At 41.5% G+C, this 24,320-nt stretch overlaps 1 protein-coding gene across 4 annotated transcripts in view; it reads right to left on the bottom strand.

Annotated features, from left to right (window-relative positions):
• Positions 1 to 24,320, bottom strand: part of SLC22A23 (solute carrier family 22 member 23) — a 181,542-nt gene that overhangs the window by 149,529 nt on the left and 7,693 nt on the right. Inside the window, exon 2 of one of the 4 annotated variants that reach the window (XM_054017565.1) lies at positions 7,735 to 7,950. The exons of the other annotated variants lie outside the window; for them this stretch is intronic. Coding sequence (XP_053873540.1) covers positions 7,930 to 7,950 — 21 coding nt within the window. The 3' untranslated portion in view covers positions 7,735 to 7,929. Of the gene's footprint in view, positions 1 to 7,734; positions 7,951 to 24,320 lie in introns of those variants that run through there. 4 annotated transcript variants of the gene reach the window in all.

Genomic DNA, 24,320 nt, shown 5'->3' with positions numbered 1-24,320 from the left:
AGCAAATTCTCACCCTGAGTGATAAACCACCTGGTAGATTCTTAAGGCACAAGCTGCCTTGGCTCTGCAGCTTGGGTTTTCTGGGTTTTCATACACAGGCTGGAAATCCCTTAGCCTGGGACCATCACTTCCCCCCTGTTCAGTCTTTATTCCTCTGGTGTTTCCAGGTGTGTTGTTGTAGGGAGAGTGAGATACCATCAAGATGTCATTGTCCCCCTTTTAGATCTTCCCACTTGCTGGAAAACTCTTTTGCTGTGACCTGTGTCAAACAGTTCCCATTGTGTAGTGCTATCTCTAGTGCTATTGTACACAGTTTGCGGGTTAATCTTTGTGCTTGTGTGCTTTTCCTCAATAAGCCATTAACATTGTTTGACCTTTTTACTGTTGTACCTGAAAGGCTGCTTGTGGGTGTTTTCAACCTCACAACATGTTTCAGTAACACACACACACACAGCCAAACTTCATAACTTCACATATGACGATAGCACATACAATCCAACGAGATATTAATGTCTAGCAGATCAAGACTTTTAGAATGATACCTCAAAAGGCATACTTTGTATCCTAATTACATGACAGTGTTGAATATGGGGTGCCAGGGTGTCACAGACTGCACCTTAATTTCACACCTTAACAAAAGAGAGCACCTCTGGTAATGCGGTATCCCCAACACCACAGTGGGGAGTTAGTACAATATTGACGCCGAAGGAAGTGTGCTGCCTGCTTTTACAACACCTCCTTGGACCTGCCTTTCATGTCTCCCATCCAACCCTGCCTGGTTTGGGAGCTTGGATGAAATGACAATTTGAGGAAATAGATTACATTTGTTACATTTAACATTGTATTTCAAGATGACTGAGGAAATCCTAAAGAATTTAGCAGTACCAAGTCCGTTTGTAACACCACAGCAATTTAAAGAGTTTGCCATATGTTGATACGCTGTCAGTAACATGTTGCAAGTGTTTCTATACTGTAACTGTACTTTTTGGCAAAACCTAGGTTCCTGACATTTATCTGGTGTAGATGAGCCACCACACCAAAGGCTAAAACCAAAATAGATTACTCCGATGATTCCCCTCATTGTGTATCTGACAAAAACTTAAACACCTGAAAAGTAACTATTTCATAACCACCTTACCACAGGCCAAATCCATAGAGGTTTTACTCAGTGTTAACCAATTCATAACTCACAATGAAGTCAGTGGAAGCTTTGCCTCAGAATGTGGCCCTAAGTTTGTTAATTATTAAGGTGACTTCTGTATCAATAAGGGTTCTTCCTTTCCTGTCACTGTATGGGGAGCTGTTCCCCCATTCACCCAATCCCTGTGCAGCCAGACCCCATGATATGAACTTCACCCCTCTCCCCTGCACTCAGAAGCCCCCCCATCCCTTCTGCACCCCCCCATACTCAAGCCCCCCCACATCTGGACCCTCCACCCCGCGAGCCCCAACCATCTGCACCCAGACCCCCACCCTAACAAGTCCCACTCCCCCAGCACCAGATCCCCCCACTGAGCTCCACCACACCCAGATCCCCCCGCTGAACCCCAATCACCTTCACTTGGACCCCCCTGCAGAGTCCCATTGTCCCTGCACCCGCACCCGCACCCCCCACCCCAAGAGCCCCTGTGCATCCAGATTCCCCCCCCACACTTGGACCCCCCCACCAAGCTGCCCACACCCAGACTGCCCCACACAGAACCCTCTCAACCCACACGTGGATTCCCCCCACCCCCTACCCACTAAGCCCCTTCACACTTGGATCCTGCTGGGCTGAGCCTGCCTGTCCCATACCTGGTGCGCATGGCATGGAGGGAAAGGGCCTCGGGGTATTTCTAGGGCAGGCCTGGCCCTTGCGCTGTGTCTGTGTCCTGGAAAGCAGGACCAGCTCTAGGCATCAGCAAACCAAGCACGTGCTTGGGGCAGCACAATTTCAGAGGCGGCATTCCGGGTGCTCTCGGAGGGTTTTTTTTTTTTGGGGGGGGGGGCGCTTCGGCAGTTGAGCTCTTGGAGATTTATTTATTTATTTTTGCTCAGGGCAGCAAAAACCTACAGCCGGCCCTGCTGGAGAGTGTGTGTATGTATGTGGGGGGGAAGGGGGACTGCACTGTCATCTCCCACCTCTGTGCAGCCAGTGGCCTGTGCTCCCCATTTCCATGCTGGAGCCTCCACATTTATTTATTGACAAAAAAATTATAGAATTTTAAAATATTGTGTGCAGAATTTTTATTTTTTGGTGCAGAATTCCCTCAGGAGTAATCTGCATTCACTATGCTATTAAACAGCATAAAAACCCTCTACCTAGCTTTTCCACCACACCTAGACTCACAGCCCTACAGGCATTTCCAATTCCTCACTCTCCTCCTTCCCCCTACGTCCAGGCTGTCACCAAATCCTGACAGTTTTTCCTGCACATCTCTGAATCTATCTTTTCTCTCCATACTTACTGCATAACACCCTTGCAAAAACTAATGCTTGGGAGTGGGTGTGAGAAGTTTAAAAAACACTTTAAAAGGCATGTATTTAAACAAATGAGCCAGAAACTAGAACTACAATTTTTGTTATCAAACTGTATTTGAAATTATTCATTTTGTATTATGATTTAGAGAGCATGCTAAATATATGAAAAAGCAACCCTGTCTCTAGATATTTACAGGAAGACTTTCACCACAAATTCTGTTGAGACATTATAAAGTTTCTTCAGTAGAGTATCTCACTATTTGAGGCATTTCCAACAGAAACTAATAATCTGCCTTTAGGAGTAAGAAGGGAATCTGACAGAGAAGAGTGACATGATTCAAGTTAGCAAAGCAAGCAGCTCAGACAATCACTTTCCCTTCCAACAAAGAAAGAACAAGCAAGAATTGGTACATTGCACCATAATGCCTGTACATGGGTTCATTTTCTCTTTAAGCATAGATGAAATAAGATTCCCTTGGACTACGTAAGAGCTGGGCGGCAACTGGTACCCAGAATTGCCATGTCACAAGACAGAGACGTTAAAACCATTTAAAACCACTTTAAAAGGATTCCCCTAGATTCCTTCTTCATAAGAGGGATGCAGTCTGACCACACTTTTTGTATAAGGAAGTTTTTAGAATATACAAACATACTAGAAATAATAAATGCTGAACTCCGTACAAAAGAGTCAGGTAGTCATGCCACATGAAAATGACCAAAAGAAGAACCTTCCAACTACACCTCTACCCCAATATAACGCTGTCCTCGGGAGCCAAAAAATCTTACCGTGTTATAGATGAAACCACGTTATATTGAACTTGCTTTGATCCTCCGGAGCACTGCTTTACCACGTTATAGCCGAATTAGTGTTATATCGGGTCGCGTTATATCGCGGTAGAGGTGTATTACATTTGAAGTTCTGCTTCTGGTGGTTTGCTGACACACATTTCTTTAGAATAATGGAGGTAATAATAGCCCATATTTGTTAACAGTTTTTTCTACCCCTAGATCTGCACAACTACACCACTATACATTCTTTGTGCACTTCCAGTCATCAGCAACAAGGATACACATTTAAACTAGCAAATCTGAAGTACTGAGCTTCTAGGTATCTGCAGCAAGGGAGATTTAGGTTAGATATTAGAAAAAACTTTAAGACTAGTTAAACTCTGAAATAGGCTTCCAAGGGAGGTTGTGGAATCCCCATCATTGAAGGTTTTTAAGAACAGGTTAGACAAACACCTGTCAGGGATGGTCTAGGTTTACTCAGTCTTGCCTTTTGGGGATGGGGGGGGAGGAGGAGGAGGAGAGGGTGTTGAACTAAATGACCTCTCAAGGTCCCTTCAAGCACTGCATTTCTTTGATTCTCTCCTCAGCTGGTGTAAACAAACTAAAATGGAGTTACACGGATTTATACAGCTGAAAATATTGCCCCTATTTGATACATGACAAAGTAAGGGGGTGGGGGATTGTAAACTCCTACAGTGAAAAGAAAATTGTAGCCCCAAAACATGTAACTGTAGACCAATAGTTTTGTTTGTTGGACTGGCAACTGATGTTATGATCAGGAAAGTCAATGAGAATGACCAGAGAAAGCTGGAGTGGGGAGTGGATTGCAAACATCAACAGTAGAACTAATCAAAGTGTTTCAAAGTTTCAATTACATTTTGTAATTTAAAAAAGTAATTTTGATGAAATATTCATGAAATGTTCATCCATGGTACATTCACACCTAGAATACTGAGTGCAGTTCTGGTCACCCCATCTCAAACAAGATATATTGGAACTGAAAAAGTACAGCAAAAGGGCAACAGAAATGATTAGGGGTACGGAACAATTTCCATATGAAAAGAGATTAAATGGACTGGAACTGTTCAAGCTTTGAAAAGTGCTAAGGGGGGTATGACAAAGATCTATAAAATCATGAATGGTGTGGAGAAAAGTGAATAAGGAAGTATTATTTACCTTGTCACATAACACATGAACCAGGGGTCACCCAATGAAAATTAATAGGCAGCAGGTTTCAAACCAACATAAAGAAGCATTTCTTCACAGAATACAAAGTCAACCTGTGGAACTTGTTGCCAGGGGATGTTGTGAAGGCCAAAAGTATAACTGGGTTCAAAACAGAATTAGACAAGTTCATGAAGGATAGATACATAAATGGCTATTAGCCAAGATAGTCAGGGAAGCAACCTCGTAATCTGGGTTGTCCATAAACTGCTGATTGCCAGAAGCTGCAAGTGGATGACAGGGGATGGATCACTCGATAATTGCCCTGTTCTGTTCATTCCCTCTGAAGCATCTGGCACTGGCCGTTGTCGGAAGACAGGATACTGGGTTAGATGGGTGATTGGTCTGACTCAGCATGGCTGTTCTTATGTAAAATTTTCATCACTTTTGCTTAATTATATAGCTAGTTGAAATTTTGACATTAGAAAAATGATGAAATTTTAAAGGAGAAAAGTGGAAAACTTTTTTTAAAATGTAAAAATACCTCCCCCCGCCCTTTGACCAGCATTAATTGAAGTATTTTCTCTGCCTAAGTTGTTTCTGATTTTATGAGCAGGCAGTGTTGATTGTGTTGGGGGGGGGGGGGGGGAAAGAGGAGAAATTATCACATAAAGCACTACACTGTAATCAAACATACACCTCTAATCCGATATAACACGACCCGATATAACATGAATTTGGATAGAATGCGGTAAAGCAGTGCTCCAAGGGGGCAGGGCTGCACACTCTGGCGGATCAAAGCAAGTTCAATATAATGTGGTTTCACCTATAACACGGTAAGATTTTTTGGCTCCCGAGGACAGCGTTATATCGGGGTAGAGGTGTACTTCGATCTGGTTGGAAAACAGCGGGTTCAGTTACCAAGAGCTAGTTTTAAACAAGTATTATTGGAAATCTAGGTCAGAATGGTTATAATTAAACACAGAAAGCAAACAAGTCTTTTGAGGTTTTGGGGAAACAAGTTTCCTGGCTTCAGGGTCACATTGCTCTCGGATGCTGGACTCCAAATAGAAAAAAGGTATCTATAAATCTTCCCAACTTCATCACAGATGGCTGCTGTATCAGTACTGAAACTGAGCCCTAGACTTTAAATTAATAGTTAGCTGTCAAACTCTAATAAGTCTCTACCAAGCATGTGTAGACTGAGATTCTAGGGATATGTCTACACTGTCAGCTGATTCAGGTTGGCGGGACTATAAAATTGCAGTGTAGACCTTTGGGCTCAGGCTGGAGCCTGGGCTCTGGGACCCCACTAGGGGGGTGGGTTCCAGAGCGTAGCCCGAACATCTAAAATGCACTTTTATAGCCATGAAGCCTGACCCTTGTGAGCCTGAGTCAGCTGACATGGGTCAGCAGCCAGTGTTTTATTGCACTGTAGACATACCCTTGGAGGCTTATAACTTGGCCAAAATGTGGGTACATTTTCATAGAGATTGCAAAAAGCATGTCTGGCACCAGCTGACAACTCCCGCTAAATTTCAAGTCCCTGCTCCAAACCATTAGACCTTTTCAACAAAATGGGATAATTCACTTATTTTCTTTAAACCCTTAGACAATGTATTTTTCCCCTCACCTCATTCTTGGAAACTGCATTTTAGCTGACACTTCTCAAAACAATTCAGACTGAGGCAGACACCCAACAGACAATTTCAGCCCCAACAGATCAATTCTGGCAAAGTTATAAGCAACTGAAAACAGGGTTTTATAAATGGAAAGTGCCAGGCAACATTAACTATAGGCCTCACTACCTGCACTGCCTATAATTAAAATAATATTCACCATTGCCACAAAGCTAAGGGCTTCGAAAAAAGTGCTTAATAGTCCTCCAAAGAAAGTTACAATTAAATCATGAATAGTTGTGTATATGGTACCTATGAAACAGTTTCCCATCCCCATCCTTCAAATTACTTTTCTGCAGAATATCACAAAGTTGTGTATTTTATTTAAAAATTTCATGTCATGTTTAATTCAGCAAGGGCCATCGTTGCAGTTGCCAAAAAAAAAATCCTCTACAACACCATTTTCAGATGCTTGTAATTTGCCCAAAAAGTCACCCTTTGAAATTTCCACATTAACTTCTCAAATGCCCTGATTTTCTAAAGCTTTATATTTCAAAGTTAACATTGCACTGAGGTGATGTGTTAACATTTTGTGTGTGTGTATGCGCACGCGCGTGCATCTACCATCCCAACACTTTATAAACACTCTTGAAGTAAGTCTGCTCACCCCCATTTTACAGGGAAAGGCAGGCACGCACAGGTTGTGTTACTTGCCCCAGGATTCTATGGCAGAGGCCCAAATAGCTGTGTGTGTGTGTGTGTGTGAGTGAATCATTTTACATTGAATGGTCCATTAAACTGCTATTTAGTAATATGGGGCTCCCCATCACCCCATTTCCAACCAATATAAGCAATAAAAATCACTGTCTTTTAAAACAGATGCATTATTGTAGGTTCTATAGGCTGCACTCCCACCCCCAAGCTTGGTAAATAAAACACATCAGCTACAGCTCGCCTTCAACATGCTACAAATACTGCAGGCTCTCTCTGAGAAAAGCTATTATTATCTGCTCTGTCTCTATTGTGGCTAGAGAGATGGAAAAATAGTGCAATTCCAAGTCATTTATTGATTTTATGGTTCTTGTTAGATTCTGTGATTTGTCAATTGCATTACTCTAGAGTACTGTATTTGATCTTGTGGTTTCATCCCCAGTTATAGAATTGCCGAGATACGGTTTCCTTGTTCAGGAGGAAAAAAAACAAGTTATATTTCCCCGGGACCCCCCTTCCGGGTACCACCTGATGTGCTGGGGTCCCACTGAGCCCACCTGTCCCACCAGCCTGGGTACCCCTTACTCCGCGCTGCTGTGACAGGCTTTCAAGCCTCCTTCCAGCACACACACAGGTAGGGACTCACCCAGCTGTAGAATCACAGTTTGCAATCAGCTCTGTGTAGGAAGACTCAGCTCAGGGAATTGCCCAGCATTCTGGTGCACACACCCTCTGGAGTGTAAACCCAAAATTATATTGTCTTGCGTTGTATAAAGATCTATATAGCGTAAGCTCATGAAATTCACCCTCCCTCCCCCAATGTGGAGGAAGATATGCAGCCCTTTCTCGCGCCCCCCCTCCCCAGTTAAGAATTGCACAAACTGAGTATTGGAGTAAACAAAAAACAAGTTTATTAACTACAAAAGGTAAATTTTAAGTGATTATAAGGGATAGCAAACAGAACAAAGCAGATTACTGAGAACATAAAACAAAAAACTTAATACACTAAGGAATACTGGCTACAAATAATTTCTCACCCTAAATGTTGTTTCAAGCTAGTTGCAAAGTTTCTTGAAGGTAAAAACTGCACTGCTTGCAGCTTAAATCTCCAGGGATTCCTTTTACAGCCGGACCTTTTTCACCTGGACTCAGCGCCTGCCTCCCCCAGCTTAGTTCCTTTGTTTCTTCAGGTGTTCTCAGCAGTTTTCTTTCTTGGGCGGGGAGGCAATGGAGAAGAGCCCAGATTAACTTACTGCCCAGCCTTAAATAGGATTTGCATATGGTGGGAATCTTTTGTTTCCCAGTTTTGACCCCCATCCCCTTCCTGTGGAAGAGTACCAGCATTTCAAGATGGTATCCTGTACCAGGTGACATGATCACATGACCCTGCAGTGTCAAATCATCATCCCAGGAAACTTGTCAGGAAGGAGGGAGATTAGTATCTTCAGAGTCCTATTGTTCTTCCCAATGGCCCATCCAGGCTGATTGCATACTGTCTGGTTTGGGTGTTCCCCAAATAGATACACAGTTGTAATGGTTACATATTTCTGTATCTGAAGTTATGAATATTGATAAACATATTCCGTAAATCCTAATGTTTCCAATGATACCTCACATGACCCATCTTGCATAAAACATCTTAGTTATGCCATATTCATAACAATATTTCTATGAAGAATATGGGGCATAATGTCACACCTCAACCTAGTACATTCAGGCATGCAGCAATCTACTGCATCCCATACAAGCTCTACACAAAGTTTAAAGTTAGTAACAGCTATCAAGAGAAGTGGAATTCCTGTCTATACTTTAATACAATAAGCCTTTTCTTTGGGCTTGGCTACACTTGCGAGTTACAGCGCATTAAAGGAGCCCCGGATGCACTAGCTAACTACCCGTCCACACTGGCAAGGCATGTAAAGCGCTCTGACTCCATGGCTAGAGCGCTCCTGGTACTCCACCTCGGCGAGTAGAATAATGTTTGATGTGCCCCCGCTGGAGCGCCCTAGCGTCAGTGTGAACAAGGTGTTGCATTATTGCGCTCTGATCAGCCTCCGGAAACGTTCCATAATCCCTTTAAGTCAAGTGGCCACTCGTGTCATTGTTTTAGATATGCCCTTTGAAAGCTTCGTTTGACAGCCAGCATGCTTATCTGCTCCGAGACAAAGCAACCATTACTGTGGAATGTTGTATGTCTGTGGGGGGGGGGGGGCAGGCAGGCAGGCGGGGGGGGGGTCTGCTGCTGTCTGAATTTACAAGACAGCATGCTGACATGCTCTCAGCCCCCGACATGCTCTCAGCCCCCCATAAACCTACTCTCTCTCCCCCCCCATACACACAACACACTTCCTGTCACACTTCACTCCACCACACCCCCATTTGAAAAGCATGTTGCAGCCACTTGCATGTTGGATAGCTACCACAATGCACTGCTCTCTGTGGCCATTGCAAGAGCTGCTAATGTGGCCACGCCAGTGCGCTGGCAGCTTTCAGTGTGGACAGACTACAGCACTTTCCCTACTGTGCTCTACGAAGGCTGGTTTAACTCAAAGCGCTCTACATCTGCAAGTGTTGCCATGCCCTTACTCTTGAGCCAGCAGGAAAAATACCTTTGCTCCATGGCTGTGCCAATTACACTGGGAAGTTTATAAAAATTAACTCCCTGATAACTCAATATCAGTATCTTGGAAACCTATGCTGTAGAAAAATCCTCAAACAATCCACTGACCAGCCCAGCAAGATCTCAGGCATGTAAAAGTTTCTGAAATTCTAGTAGTATTACACTAAAGATCAGCTACTCTTAGGTTTCAGTTTTATCGGGAACAGCTATTAGCAGCTTTGTTGCTCTGCAGCCCCAGTAAGAGGTAAATACATTTGATCACAGATTTGGCATGCTTTTTATGAGAAACAAGGAAAAAAGTTCACTAATTACACAATCATTATTAATATTGATTTGTTAAATCATATGTCCTGTAAACAGTGCTCTAAATGCTTAAAGGAATTAAATTAATCATAGTGGCATTCATCAACCTCCCACTTCTCTGTTACCTCCTGTTTATTTTTGGAGGCAGGGATATCTGTTTACCTCCAAGCATCTTAGAATTCACCCACCCCAAAATATGAGACTTCCACTTCTGTTTTACTTGCCCTTCAGTTGATAGGATCACAGTCTCTTTTTCATCTCAATAAAGTCAACACTGATCTTGGCCTAACATCAAAGCCCTGGGAGATCTATCATGAGGCCTACAACAGTTGTAACCCACACGAGTGTGGTGTTCTGTCCCATCTAGCGACACCAAGACCACTTAGAGAGAGATTAATGAGTCTGCTCTACAGCCTTAGCTCAGAGCCATATCGCTTTTAGCTCATCCATTTAGTTCCTGAGGTCCCAGGTTTGAGCCCGTTACACAGTCACTTAAAATAATTTTGCCTTAAGTTTCCATGAACATCAGAAACCTGTGTTCCAATTCCCCCAAAAGTATTGGGTATTTTGCCATTTGATTTCAATCCAAGTTTTGCAATATTTGGTATTTTTCTTAAAGCCCAAGCCGTGATTTTGTTAAGTTTGGAGACATTACTTCGGTTAAAAAAAGCACTTCTCACGTCCACATACTTTCAGAGAAAACCTCAAAAATGTTAAACCTAAATCCAGAAGGCAAATAAAAACAATCCAAAAATTATCTTTAAAATCATGTTTCTTAAGCTAATTTCATGATTGTTTAGTGCCCAACTCATTATTTTTGAACTTTTAAGGTCAGCAATATTGTGTGCTTCTACCAAACCACTCCCTCAATCCTGCAAATACTCACATGCATGCCTAAAAGCTAAGCATGTACATAAGTGTTGGAAGGATCAAGGCACAAGTTTGCCATTTTCTTTATGATCTGTATAATCACTACCAGCCCAGAAAGTAAACAGATGACATTTACTTCCTGAACCCATGGCTCCTTCTACACAGCAGCACTGAACATTGCTCTTTTGCCATTAGGCCAGAGGCTACTGTGTTCTTTAAAGTTCAATGGAATTCTTCATTTATGTGAATTCTTCTTCTGTGTGTATCTTATCTAGGACGTTTACAAAAACAAAGGATGTAAATTGTGTTGCACAAATAACTGAACACTGAGTTTCTAAGGTGATTATTTTCTCTTTTGTTTTATTTCACCTCATGCCACAGGGAGCAATCAGTTGGAAAAAAACACAGGGGGAAAAGTACCTTTGACCCTCAGCCCATTCCCCCATGAAAAGAAATCCAGTCTTTTTATGCTGTAATCATGCATCTTTAATATTACAGTTTTTTCAGATGAAAATGACACTCTAGTATCACAAAACTGATTTATCCTTACGTCTTTAAAAAAAAAGTTAACTTCAGCCAATTCCCTCATCCCAGCACCATGAAATTTCTGGGAGCAAAAGCACGTATCACCCAGAGTCAACTGTGAAAGTACCGGAAAACAATGTTTTACAATTGTTATTGCTAAGTTTTCAGCTGCTGATGACCATTGTTCTAAACAAAACATTTTTGTGACAACTGGGTATAAAGTTAAACAAGTTTTCAGACCTGTTTTAATACCAGTTTAACAATCATAAAGAGAACCTTAAAATTTAACGTGTTAATATTTAACTAAAACATTAGCGATCTCTTTTCATCCGATTGCGGAACAAGTTTTTAACCCTTTGAATGCTAGCATTTTCCAGACAAGTGAATGCTTAGTGAATCCATACATTCACAACCTAGAAAGAGTTGGAGTGGAATAGAAACCAGTTTGCTCTCTCTTACAGTGGGCTCTCAGAAGTGCTCTCAAAAACATGTCCTTCTTTCCAGAGAAAGATGGCAATACCAGCAGAAAGATTGGAAATGTCAATTGTAATGCAAGGCTTTGATCTATTTTCACATTTACCATTCATGATGAGAAGTGCTTGACCTTTTGAACGTCAGAGTGTCCAACTGAGTTCAACTGATGCCTTCTATTTCATCCTTTAAGTGTCTCTCAATACTATGACCCAAAGAATTGACAGCTCTCTTGTACTTTGCAGATTACAGCTTTTGGAATGAAGGAGAATAGAGAAAGGGAAGGGAGGAAAACTATCTAGGACCCCCCCAAAGACAGAACCAAATGTGGTTACCAATACCAAACACTTTAAAGTGTTTTTGCTGAATTCTAGGAAAAGATCAAAATATTCCACCTGATTTTTAGAGCAAACTAAGGAGCTGGTCCAGCAAACACCTATTCATGTGAGGAAATCTTACTTGTGTGAGTAGAACCCTTTATCTCAATGGCATAATAGTTACATGACTAAAATTACTCATGAAGATAAGTATTTGCAAGATCAGGCCCTAAGAAAATAATGGTTAGCAAAAAAAAATAATAATTTTTTTAAAAGTAATTCCTATGGTTGGATGCTGCTTTTCAATAAACAAATTTCACTCCTGATCTCAGTTTAAAAAAAAAATCAAGTATATCCCAAAACCTCAACATTTATTTTTTTATGCATGGTAGAATTTTCCTTTTTAATGTGAAAGGGTTTAAAACAGAGATGGTCAGGTTTAAATTGACCTAAAAATTGGTGTGTGAGTGTACAGTGAAGTTTTTATAAAAACTATCACCAACCCACGTTTTTTTGGCTTTTATTTGTTTTTTAATCCTTGGTAATATTTGCAACTCAGATATTGCAGCGTTGTATAAATGCACAAGAACCTTGGTCTGGAGAAGGACTGAGAGGAGATACAGCAGTTCTTAAATGCTGTCGAGCCAGAGAGAGGAGGCATTCAATCAGAAATAAGACTCTGAAGAAATGTCTGGAGTTGAGAGATCTTTTGGGAGGACCAGAGTACACTCTGAAAAGTGTGCACAAATGCAGGGTCATTCAGATAAGTCACATCATATACTGCAATACTAATTCCATTTAATTAGGTCATGTTTGCCAGTATATATTATTCCTGGTTATTTTAACTAGCATTCTTTATTTTTTTACTTTATTGCTAGTGGATATAAACAATTTCATTTCAGAAATTGGCATCATTTTCAGTCTTAATATAAATAAGTCCATTTCTTCTAATTCAGCAAGATAACCAGCCCCTTTGGGACGCCCTCTGTTTAAAAAAGAAAACAAAAAAACCCACCGAAACACTACCCGACGCACACAATTCTCCCCTTGGGGAGAGGAGGAGAGAGAGAACGATCTCACATGAGAGATGTTAGTGACAACATTTAATGCACTACTGGAAGGTGCTCAGACACTGCAGTGATGAGGGTGGCACACAAACCTATATAGAACCGTAAAAATGTTATTTTATTAGAGTTCATAATATCACATTGGGAAAAAAAAGTTTCCTTCCCCTCCCGCCCCCATGAAGAAAGCCAGCACAAGAGCAGACATGGGACTTAAGTGGAGCAAATGCTTTGCACTAGTCCTCTGCACAGGGTGAATTTCACCCCACATTAAATACTATGCTTACGACTATGGGCATAATCTGGTATGGTTCAATCCCAATTTTATTTTTGTTCAGATTTCCTTTTCCCCCCCTTTAGTTGACATTAACAGAAAAAAAGGTAATTGGAATGTGAGGCTACAGGAGCCTACTTAGACAAAATTCATTAGAAAGGGGTGTCAAAGATATTCAAAGTATATATGATGTAGGCTGTTATCCCTTTTAAGTCAATGGGACCACTCATGCATAAAGTTAAGTGTATATCTTAGTGTTTGACAGGGCTGCCGAGAGCAGGTTCGGGCCCTGGTGGAAAAAAATTTTCAGGCCCCCCCAGCAAGGGCGGACCGGCTAAACAGGGCCGATGGGGGGTGGGGAGGAGAAGCTGGGCCCTGGGCCCCTTTCCGGACCACTGGGCCCCGGTAATTTGTACCAGCTTCCCCTCCCCCCCGCCCCCCCAATCAGCTCTGGTGTTTGGGCAGCTGGAGGCTCCTCAACACTACCAACAAAAAAAAACCACACCTGTGGCTGGCCATGTCAGCTGATTTGGGCTTGCAAGGCTCGGTCTGTGGGGCTATAAAACTGCAGATTAGACAGTCAGGCTTGGTCCCAGAGCTGACCAGTCAGCTAACATGGGCCAGTCACGGATGTTTCATTGCTGTTTAGACATATCCTAAGAGGCCAATCTGTTAGAATCTAGTGTACAAATTGAAAACCTGATGCCATGACTTAGAATGGCATTAGAATGCATTTTTATAACTTTAATTTATTTTGACGTAGGTCATCTCTGCTCTTTTCCAAGTCACTAGATCATGTTCCATAACAGCAAGCTTTCATAGGTCAGGAACCCAGCAAGCTTAATTAATTATACAATTACCCAGAGTATGCAGGTAACACTGCAGAAAGAAAGGAAAGACTAACTGAGGGAGTGTGAGAGAATACTTGTACCAAGCACAGACCATGTAATGGAGTGAGACAGAGAGAAAGGTAAAGAACATACTCTAATAGGGAAGCAGAAACCAACGTACACAAAAGCATTTTCTACATTTAGTTCCACTTAACTGCTTTAACAGAACCAAATTATGAATTTAAATTTTCTAAAGGCGAACCAAAAAAAAGGAAGATCGCAAAAAATCACAATAAATGAGAAATATTCTTGATTTTATTAAATAGAAAACAAAGTTGCATTGACAATTTGACCACCCAAAAAAAATCTCACCTCAACGTTACTCTGTCAAAAGTGACAGAGCTGCCTCCAAATTTGTCACCTTAATGAAGATAAGCTAGAAAACCCTGTCTAGCTCTGTGGTAAATATAGCTTATCCTCCCCAATATACCTTTCTTAAAACCAAAGACAGTCAGCTATGAGCCACAAAGTAAGATAAAGCAAAGTCACTAGAGCAACTAGGAAGTATGTTTTTAGATAGCCTGAACTTGAACTGGTAATTAAACACCGTAAAGGCATGCAAAAACTGTCTAATCACAACAATGAACAGTTCGCTTATGCAAAATAAATGATTAAGTCTCTAATTTTTTGTAGGAAAAATTCTAATATACACTTGACAATGCAATATATCCATCCAAAAAATTGGAGGTCTCATACAGATTCTTTCATACAATTTATATCTTTGTATTAAGTCTAAATAGGTTGAAGCGAGATTTCAACGTATTTAAACAGAATATGATATATGGAAGAGAAGAATTAAACAAATACTAGCAATAATCCATCATAAATACTACAAGATTTATGGTAGGTTAAAATCATGATTCTCAGGTCTGAAATATTTTATATTGAGGACATAGGTCAGCCAACAAATTTTAATTATTTATATAACTGCAAAAAATAATATTAATCTGCATTAAATATACAAGTCTCTTGATTTGCCTGATTTCTAATGGCAGCATTAGACTAAAAGTTTAATTCTATATTTTCCAGATTGACCATTTAAAAATATTTCGATCCCAAAACAGCCAAAATAAAAAAATAAATATGGTGGATTAGCTCACCAACAAGTATTTGTAGTTCAGCCAGATAATTATGCACGATTTCAACACCAAACACAAAATAATTCATTATTTATGTTTATACAGAATTGTCCATCAACATCTTTGTAATTCTGAAATTTCTGGATGCACAAAGTAACCACCCTCGTGATTTGCCTCATTTGGCCAAATCCCATACACTAATTTGAGTCATCATCACAAATCACTATTGCTTTTTGCGTGTTTCCTATGTTAGTACCTTGATGACCAATAATAGAACAGTGAGGAAAGACACTGAATCATCACATTTAATCTTTAGCAGTAATTCCAGAAAATCTTCAGAGCATGCAATTTTGCTATCTCCTCAAATCTCTAATAAAAGGAGATTTGTGGATTTAGCCTGGTCCTTGACTCTCCACATGCCCTCTAGTTGAAACAAGTTTAAGAGATTATTTAATTCTCTGTGTGAATTGCTCACGATGGCTTGAAAATTCTCAGAGTACGCATAGTGTTTTGTAGTTTTAAAATTCATTTGTTGTAAAAGAAAAATAAATAGTTTTAAACCTTTTCTCCATGGCAGTAATTGCTATAAAAGCTGTTTTTGCATAAACTTTTCTGGAACGATCTGGTGGGAATTCAACTATGACTCTGTACACATCTAAAGTCAAAGTATCAAACTGCACAAAGCAGCACCCATACCAATTCTTAATCTGTCAACTGTTTTGGCTAACTGTAAATATAAGGTTTTGTTGACACATCTGCAGCCCCTCCACAGGAATGAATGATCATTCTTACTTTCCTCAAGGTCTCTCAGGGTAATTTTGGAACTCATCCTGTGTACTGCAGGAACTTGTTTGGTCACTCTTCCTACTCAATGTGCATGTGAGGCTGTTGAACTAGTGAGAGATAGTGTGTTGCATATTTAATATTTAGGTAACAAAAGAACAGCCATACTGGCAGGGCCGGCTTTAGGACCTGCGGGGCCTGATTCCGCGGTCTGGGTCTTCGGTGGCACGGGGTCCGCTCCGCATCTTCCGCAGAACTGAAGGACACCCACCCCCCCCCCACCGCCAAAATGCTGCTGGAGCAGACCGCCGCTGGGTGAGCCTAAGGCATGGAGCCCTCTTACCCGTGGGGCCCGATTCCGGGGAATCGGCCTAAAGCCGGCCCTGCATACTGGTTCAGATCAATGGTCCATCTAGCCCTGTATCCTGTCTTCTGACAGTGGCCAATGCCAGGTGCTTTAGAGGGAATGAACAGAACAGGCAATCATTGAGTGATCCATCCCAGGTTGTCCACTCCCAGCTTCTGACAAACAGAGGCTAGGGACACCCAGAGCATGGTTTTGCATCCATGACCATCCTGGCTAATAGCCATTGATAGATCTATCCTACATGAACGTATCTAGTTCTTTTTTGACCCATGTTATAGTTTTGGCCTTCACAACATCCCCTGGCAACCAGTTCCACAGGCTGTGTGTTATGTGAAATTCCTTTTGTTTTAAACCTGCTACCTATTAATTTCATGTTCTTGTGCTATGTGAAGAAGTAAGCTGGAACAGAAATTATTTTTCATTTGTATCACTTCCAACCCAGCTCGTGCGGCAGAAACAATGAACCCATGTCTTTAAGAGGCTGAATGAGGGCTACCTGTGAGAGTTGACCCTGACTAGACTGAGATAACACTGGCAGTTTGAAGAATGCAGCCAGAAGTGGCAAATATTATATCTGCATTTCCTGACTAAAGACGTGAACTCATCTTTTGCAAAAAAGGTCGTAATTTAGATATTTTATCAGATCTTGGTCTGCTTCTGAATACACAGAGAACAGCATCGGCCAAAAATATATTTTTTCCATCTCTGGCCAGAAAGGACATAATGATCATTTCTTTTGTATGAGTACACCTTGGGACCATCACCTACTATGTCCTTATCACATTGAGATAACTATAAATGGAGCTATACATTGAAACTATTCAGATACGAAGTGGGTGCAGGATGTTGTATCATACAGAGCACATGACACCTGTGCTTCACATCTGTGCCAACTACTGATTAGTTTCTGGGTGGCAGGCAAGGTGTTATAGCCTATAAAGGCATTAAGTGATTTGTAACATTGTTACATGAAGGCTCACCTGATGTGAAACTACTGCAATTGAGAGTAGCAGAGAGGACTGTGCCGACTACCCTCAGTTTAATAAGGAAGGACATGCTGGCAGAGGTTTCTTGTGAGATGCCTTCAAGCTTTGGAACTCACTCCCTTCCCCACCACTCTGTGCCCAAACACCCATTCTCTCCCCACCTAGCTTGCTTGAGTCCATATTAGTCAGTCATCTGGGCATGCTGCAAAACCCACCTTGTTTTCCCCAGGTATGAAAAGGCTCAATCCTGCAAGGTTTTGAGCACCCCTGTGACAGGGTGAGTGCTCCTGGAACTGTGTGACCCTAAGCACCCCCATCTTCACACCTTAAACATTACTGCAATTATGTTTGTACAAAATATGCCTTGTGAGGCATCATTTGAAAACTAGTACTGCACTGGTCATTAATATCATTGTAAAATGCATGTTCAACTTATTTGTGAAGTTGTGAATTCCCTCTGTAAAATGTTACTAGAACATGTTTAAGACAACAGCCTAACCTAGGTAAAGGTAATAAACAGGTCTGTTCTAGACAAAGGAATGTGTGTTTACCTCAATTTACATATTAGCTATAAACAAAGCTATCAAGCAAAACAGCAAGGGCTTGAGAGAGAGAGAGAGAGAGAGAGAGAGAGAGAGAAAAAATGAGAATTAAAATGGCTCCTGCACCCGAGTGAGACACAGGAGACTGAATCCCAGGAGACCTTCCTAATTTTGAGAACCAAGACAATTATTTAGGAATATAAGGGACCTAAGGCAATAAGGGAAACCATCACCTCGTACTTCGTGGAAGGTCTGACTGAGAAACAGTCAGCCATGCTGGACAAAGAATAATGGTTGATAGAAACCATCTTAAGCAAAGACTGTACCTTGCTAAATAAAGTTTTAGACTGTTAGACCCATGTTTTCACTTTTATCCGCTTGTAACCATCTCTACCTTTATTTCTTTTACTTGGCATCACTTAAACTATGTCCCGTTTAATAAACCTGTTTTATTTTAATCTACACTATTCTAGTATTGTGTTTGAAGTGAAGTAATTGTTAACACCAGTTAATGTGGCAAGCTGCTGGGTACTGACTCTTTAAAAGAAAAACCCCACAGTAATAGAGGCTCAAACTAAATATATACCGCAAATTTAAAAAAAAAAAAAAAAAAAAACACAGAGTAAGAGGACAGAAAAAAAAAGTCACCATGACTAAACAACAGGGTAAAAGAGGTGGTTAGAGACTAAAAAAGGCATCCTTTAAAAACTGGAAGTCAAATCCTACTGAGGAAAATAGAAAGGAGCATAAACTCTGTCAAGTCAAGTGTAAAAATATAGTATCAGAGGGGTAGCCGTGTTAGTCTGAATCTGTAAAAAGCAACAGAAGGTCCTGTGGCACCTTTGAGACTAACAGAAGTACTGGGAGCATAAGCTTTCGTGGGTAAGAACCTCACTTCTTCAGATGCAAGTGCAAGTTCTTACCCACAAAAGCTTATGCTCCCAGTACTTCTGTTAGTCTCAAAGGTGCCACAGGACCTTCTGTTGCTTTGTAAAAATATAGTTAGGCCAAAAAACCCAAAAAAAAAAGAAACAAGCAAAAAGAACCACTTTATTTTGAAGAGCAACTAGCAAAAGACAAAAACTAACAGCAATTTTCTTTAAGTACATCGGAAACAGGAAGTCCACCAAACAATCAGTGGCCCAACTAGACGATCCAGGTATTAAAGGAGCACTCAAGGACGATAAGGCCACTGCGAAGAAGCTAAATTGATCTTCACTGCAGAGGATGTGAGGGAGATTCCCACATCTGAGCCATTCCTTTTAGATGACAAATCTGAGGAACAGAGGTGTCACCAGCACCAGAACCAAGAGTTCTGAAGCAACTCAAACATGAAGTTGCAGAACTATTAACTGTGGTATGTAACCTATCGCTTAAATCACCCTCGATACCAGATGACTGGAGGGTAGCTAATGTAATGCCAATTTTTTTTAAAAAGGCTCCAGAGGAGATCCTGGCAATTACAGGCCAGCAAGCCTAACCTCACTACCAGGAAAATTGGTTGAAACTATAGCAAAGAACAGAATTATCAGACACACAGATGAACACAATACATTGGGGAAGAGTCAACAACTTCTGTAAGGGGAAATCATGCCTCACCAATCTATTACGATTATTTGAGGGAAGTCAACAAATACATGGACATGGGTGATCCATTGGATATAGTGTACTTGGACTTCCAAAAAACCTTTGACAAGGTCCCTCACCAAGGGCTCTTAAGCAGAGTAAGCAGTCACAAGATGAGAGGCAGTCCTCTCAGGGATCAGTAACTGGTTAAACAATAGGAAACAAAGTTTAGGAATAAATGGTCAGTTTTCACAGTGGAGAGAGATAAAGAGTGGGGTCCCCAAGGATCTATTCTGGGACCATCTCAGTTCAACATAGTCATAAATGATATGGAAAAGGGGATAGACAGTGAGGTGGGAAAGTTTGCAGATAAAACAAAATTACTCAAAATAGTTAAATCCAATGCTGATTGAAGAGTTACAAAAGGGGGTCTCACAAAACTGGGTGACCGGGCAACAAAATGGCAGATGAAAGTCAATGTTGATAAGTGCAAAGTAATGCACATTGGAAAACATAATCCCATTCTATGTGCAAAATTATGGGGTCTAAATTAGCTGTTACCATTCAAGAGGGAGATCTTAGAATGATTGTGGCTCGTTCTCTGAAAACATTTGTTCAAAGTGCAGAATGTTGGGTACCCTTAGAAGAGAGATAGAAAATAAAACAGAAAATATCATAATGCCACTATATAAATCCATAGTACACCCACATCTGGAATACTGGTTCCAGTTCTGATCAAAAAACCCACCTCAAAAAAGATATTAGAATTGGAAAAAGTACAGAGAAGGGCAACTAAAAAAAAACAAACAAACAAAACATAGTGAAACCTTCAAGTTATCTCAATTCTATCTCCAGAGCTGTGGGATTAAAGATGGGTTTTGCAGAGCGCCCAGAAGGTTAACAGATCCAGGCTTTAAAGAGAAGAGAGCAAATTCCAAACTCCTTTTGGAGCTTCCCAAACTTTGCAGCTGCCTGTTTTTATTGGCACACTGCTCTCAGTAGCTATACATTACCTAAATACCTGGACTGATTTGCTGCTGGTCCTCAGAACTCACCACCCATGATACGTTCACAAACATGGCAGCTTCAACTTATTTCATCTGACTGACAAAAAAGTGGCATGGTCTCTAAACTATTTCACTTCACTGTAGTAATGCCACAGCATTCCTCCTTAATGCTATGGTGACCGTAAGCAAATCATGTCAGTGTTCTGTGCCTTAGTTTCCCCATTTGTAAAATGGGGGTAGTGACACTGACAGACCAGGTGCTAGCTCCTGCCAAGGCCTCTAGGCATCACTTAAATATTTACAAAGGCCTACCTGGAAACCAGTTTGGCTCACTTTTGTGTTAGGATTGGTACAATAGGTATTTGGTTTATAAAAATATGTTTAGTGTTTGGACTTCATGAAATGTTTGTAAGATGCATTAATCTCACTTATAATATTTGTATCCTGTGTTATAAAGTAATATTTAAGTGTTTGCTCTGTAATTATAAAAGTGTTTGCTCAAACTGTAAATCCCCCCTCCAGTCAGGAGAAAAGCATTACCAAGTGTGACATACTAGTTTGCCACAGGAAGCGTTAGATCTTGCCCAACAAAAGACGGCCCATAGACACCAGACAAACCATTGTAGAACATCAGAGAACAAAAGACATGAAGAGATGTGCACAAGGACTCATCCCATCAGCTTGAATCTGGGGGAAGGGAATAAAAATCCCTGACAGAAAGAAACTGGATCTCTGTGCTGCTTGGGAGGGGCCTACGCAAGGGAACCCTAGACTGGTAACTTTTGGAACCTAAGATGTTAACTCATTTGTGTGTGTATGTTTAGCTGCTATAACCTTCTAAATAACTAATTTCTTTTTCTTAGTTAATAAATCTTTAGTTAATGTATTATAAGATTGGCTACAAGTATTGTCTTTGGTGTGAGATCTAACCTCCAACTGATACTCTCGGGGAAATTCTGCGCCACTGCACAATGCAGAATTTTTCAGAAATTAATGTTTTTTTAAGACAATTTCCCCCCTGCCCGCCACAGAAATGGGCTGCAGTGCTTCTGGCCACCACAAGGGGCTGCTGGACCTGGCAGAGCCCAGCTTGCACTTAGAAGACACTGCGGGGCAGGGGGGAGTAGAGAGTTCCCAGCACTGCAGTTCCCCAACAAGCTCTGAGGGAAGAAGACAGCAGTGTGCAGGAAACTCCACACAAGCCTGGGATGGAGCAGCAGGCTGTTTCTCCCTCTGGATCCCTGGGCTTAGGGGGAGAGAGTGCAGGTATCTGGGCAAGGGGATCTGGGGAGAGGGGGGTGCGGATATCTAGGTTGGGGAGGCCTGCAGCTGGCCTCTGGGGGGAGAGGGGTGCAGGTATCTGGACTGGGGGGCCCCCCAACGGCTGTGCTCTGGGGGAGGAGGAAGTTCAGATATATTGGCTGGGGGGGAGGGGTTGTGGGTGTCTGGCTCCCCGGTTGAGCTCTGGGGGGGGAAGAGGCAGAGAAAAAAGAACTGGGTTGTCATAGGGGTTTCTTTAACTCTCTACTCCTGGGGGTATTTTTCTCTGTCTGTATTGTTACAGAAACACCTGCTGACTGGTATTTTGAAATAAATTACCAAAATAATTGGAACTGGCATGATTATGTAGTGTTATTTTGACAAAATTTGAAGAATTTTAAAATATTGTGTGCAGAATTAAATTTTTTTGGCACAGAATTCCCCCAGGAGTAAACTGACTGGAGTAAGTGACCTGTCCTTTGGGACTGGGAGTAATCTGAATATAATTGTGATTTTTAGTGTACGGGACCATCTATCACAAAGGCAAGCTTGTCTGGGCAAGATGGATAGGAGTGCCCAAGGGGACTGTCTGTGAGTCCATGCTGAGGCTGTTGTAGTGCCTGAGGAGTTCACACCTGATACCTGGTTGATGAAATCTAATTATAGAACTCACAACCAATTTGGAAAGTGTGCCCTTCTTCTTAACGGTCTGCCCTGAGGTTGGTACTTACGCTCCTGAGCCATTCCAGACAGCTTGACACTGGCATAGCCTTGGCAGGATTCATATGCCACAAGTCAACTGGGTTTATAGATCATAACCCAGCGCTGTTAAAAGTTTAAACTTGGCATTGAGAGTTTTTAAAAGCTAAAGAAGAGACACAGTGATTTAACCACCATCACAGGATGGTCTTGATAGAAAAGACTTGAACAGTTATGTAAAGAGAGGAATATCTCACAAAAAGTAAATTCCAGTTCAGATGCTAAGAGCTTTTCTCATAACTTAACTCGGCATCCAAGGACCCTCCTGCCTCAAACACTGCAGAGGCAGGCACCACAGAGGAAAACACTGCAGTGGAACTGGCCTAATTGCATTACCTGGCAGCCCAGGAAGAACACGAGCACCAGAAACAGATGGCGGAACTGCAGACCAGGGAGACTGAGGCAGCCCATGACGCAGTCAAGACCAACAAGGAAGAGAGAGCCTACCGAAGTCACAATTCCAACGAAGAAGTTGAGGAGAAAGCAGACCGAAAAGGCACGGATCAACTGGAAGCTGAGAACAGGGCATGCACGAGGCAGCTGAAAGCTCACAGGCTGGCAAAAGCAGTTTCCCCAGCCAGTGAGTACATCCTGCACAACACAAGGGCATCGGAGAAAGTTTGCCCAATTTATAAAGAAACTGACTTTATAGAAGAGTATCTGTCCACATCTGAGCAACTAAGCGGGATGAACCATACCACAGAGGATAAGCAGATGCCTATTCGCCTAATGAGATTAACTGGGAAAGCCAGACAGCTTGACAGGAGTACTACTACTTACCCTATATACTCGTTCATAAGCCGAATATTTTTGGTTAAAAAGTGACACATCAAAGAGCGGGGGTCGGCTTATAAATAGGTCTACACCAAAATTTGATGATTTTAAACTCTATGGAATCACTGAATTGAATATCTAATACATTATCGTTTTGTTTACCTAGAGCATCTGCAGCCATGGAGCCCCTCGGCTCCTTGTGGCCACGGTTCACCTTTCCTAGCCAATAGGAGCTGCTTCCCGCAGCTCTCATTGTCTGAGAACAGCAAACTGCAGACAGTGGGAGCTGAGGGGCTCCATGCCTGTGAATGCTCCTGGTAAACAAAACGTCCAGGCCCACTAGCGGCTGACCCTAATGGGCCAGGAGCCAAAATTTGCCAACCCCTGAAATATAGAGGCAGCTTATGAAACGGTCATACATTTTTTGCTATTTTTACCTATCCATCTTGGGGGGTTGGCTTATAAACAAACGGGCTAATGAACGAGTATATATGGTACTTCCTTTGGAAAGTGCTTTGAAATCTAGAGATGAAAAGTACCATATAAGGGGGTGGATATTATAATTACTGATACTTTTTTTGTCTCAAGAATTTATTCAGCCCAGGACATTTATGAACAGGAAGTACCCTCATCTAAATTTGCATCCGATATCTAGGCAAGACAAGTAAATGGTGTGAGAAACAAACAAGTCCAAGTTCTCAAAGTAACATTTAACAACTGTTATAATATATAAATACATCTAGAGAAGAAGATTAAAGTACCATGTCAAGGTCCATGATTTATGCACTGAATCAGGACATTAACCCAGATCTGTGATTTAATATGGCCATTGAGATTCTTGTGGTTGAATTATGTAGTTAGCTTATCTTTGTAATTATTTCAACAATATTAAATAATAAACGGTGTGGTCCTTTTTACTCTTTCCAGCTCCTCATGACTGACAGCACTTTCAAAAGCAGCTCCCTGTACAACTCAGTCAAGAGTTCAGTGCTTCGTTCATGCCTGGAACAGCTTTGCCTTTCTTGAAAAATATCAGAAAGGCAAGGAATGATGCATGGCCCCAGGAAACCAGCATTCTGCTGCAGACTAATCAATCAGCTAACTCAACACTACAACCAAC

This window comes from Malaclemys terrapin, chromosome 2, assembly GCF_027887155.1.
Source record: "Malaclemys terrapin pileata isolate rMalTer1 chromosome 2, rMalTer1.hap1, whole genome shotgun sequence".
In the NCBI taxonomy this organism is placed as follows: Eukaryota; Metazoa; Chordata; order Testudines; family Emydidae; genus Malaclemys; species Malaclemys terrapin.
The sequence above is the reverse complement of the archived record's forward strand: the minus strand, read 5'-3'. Positions and strand labels throughout refer to the sequence as shown.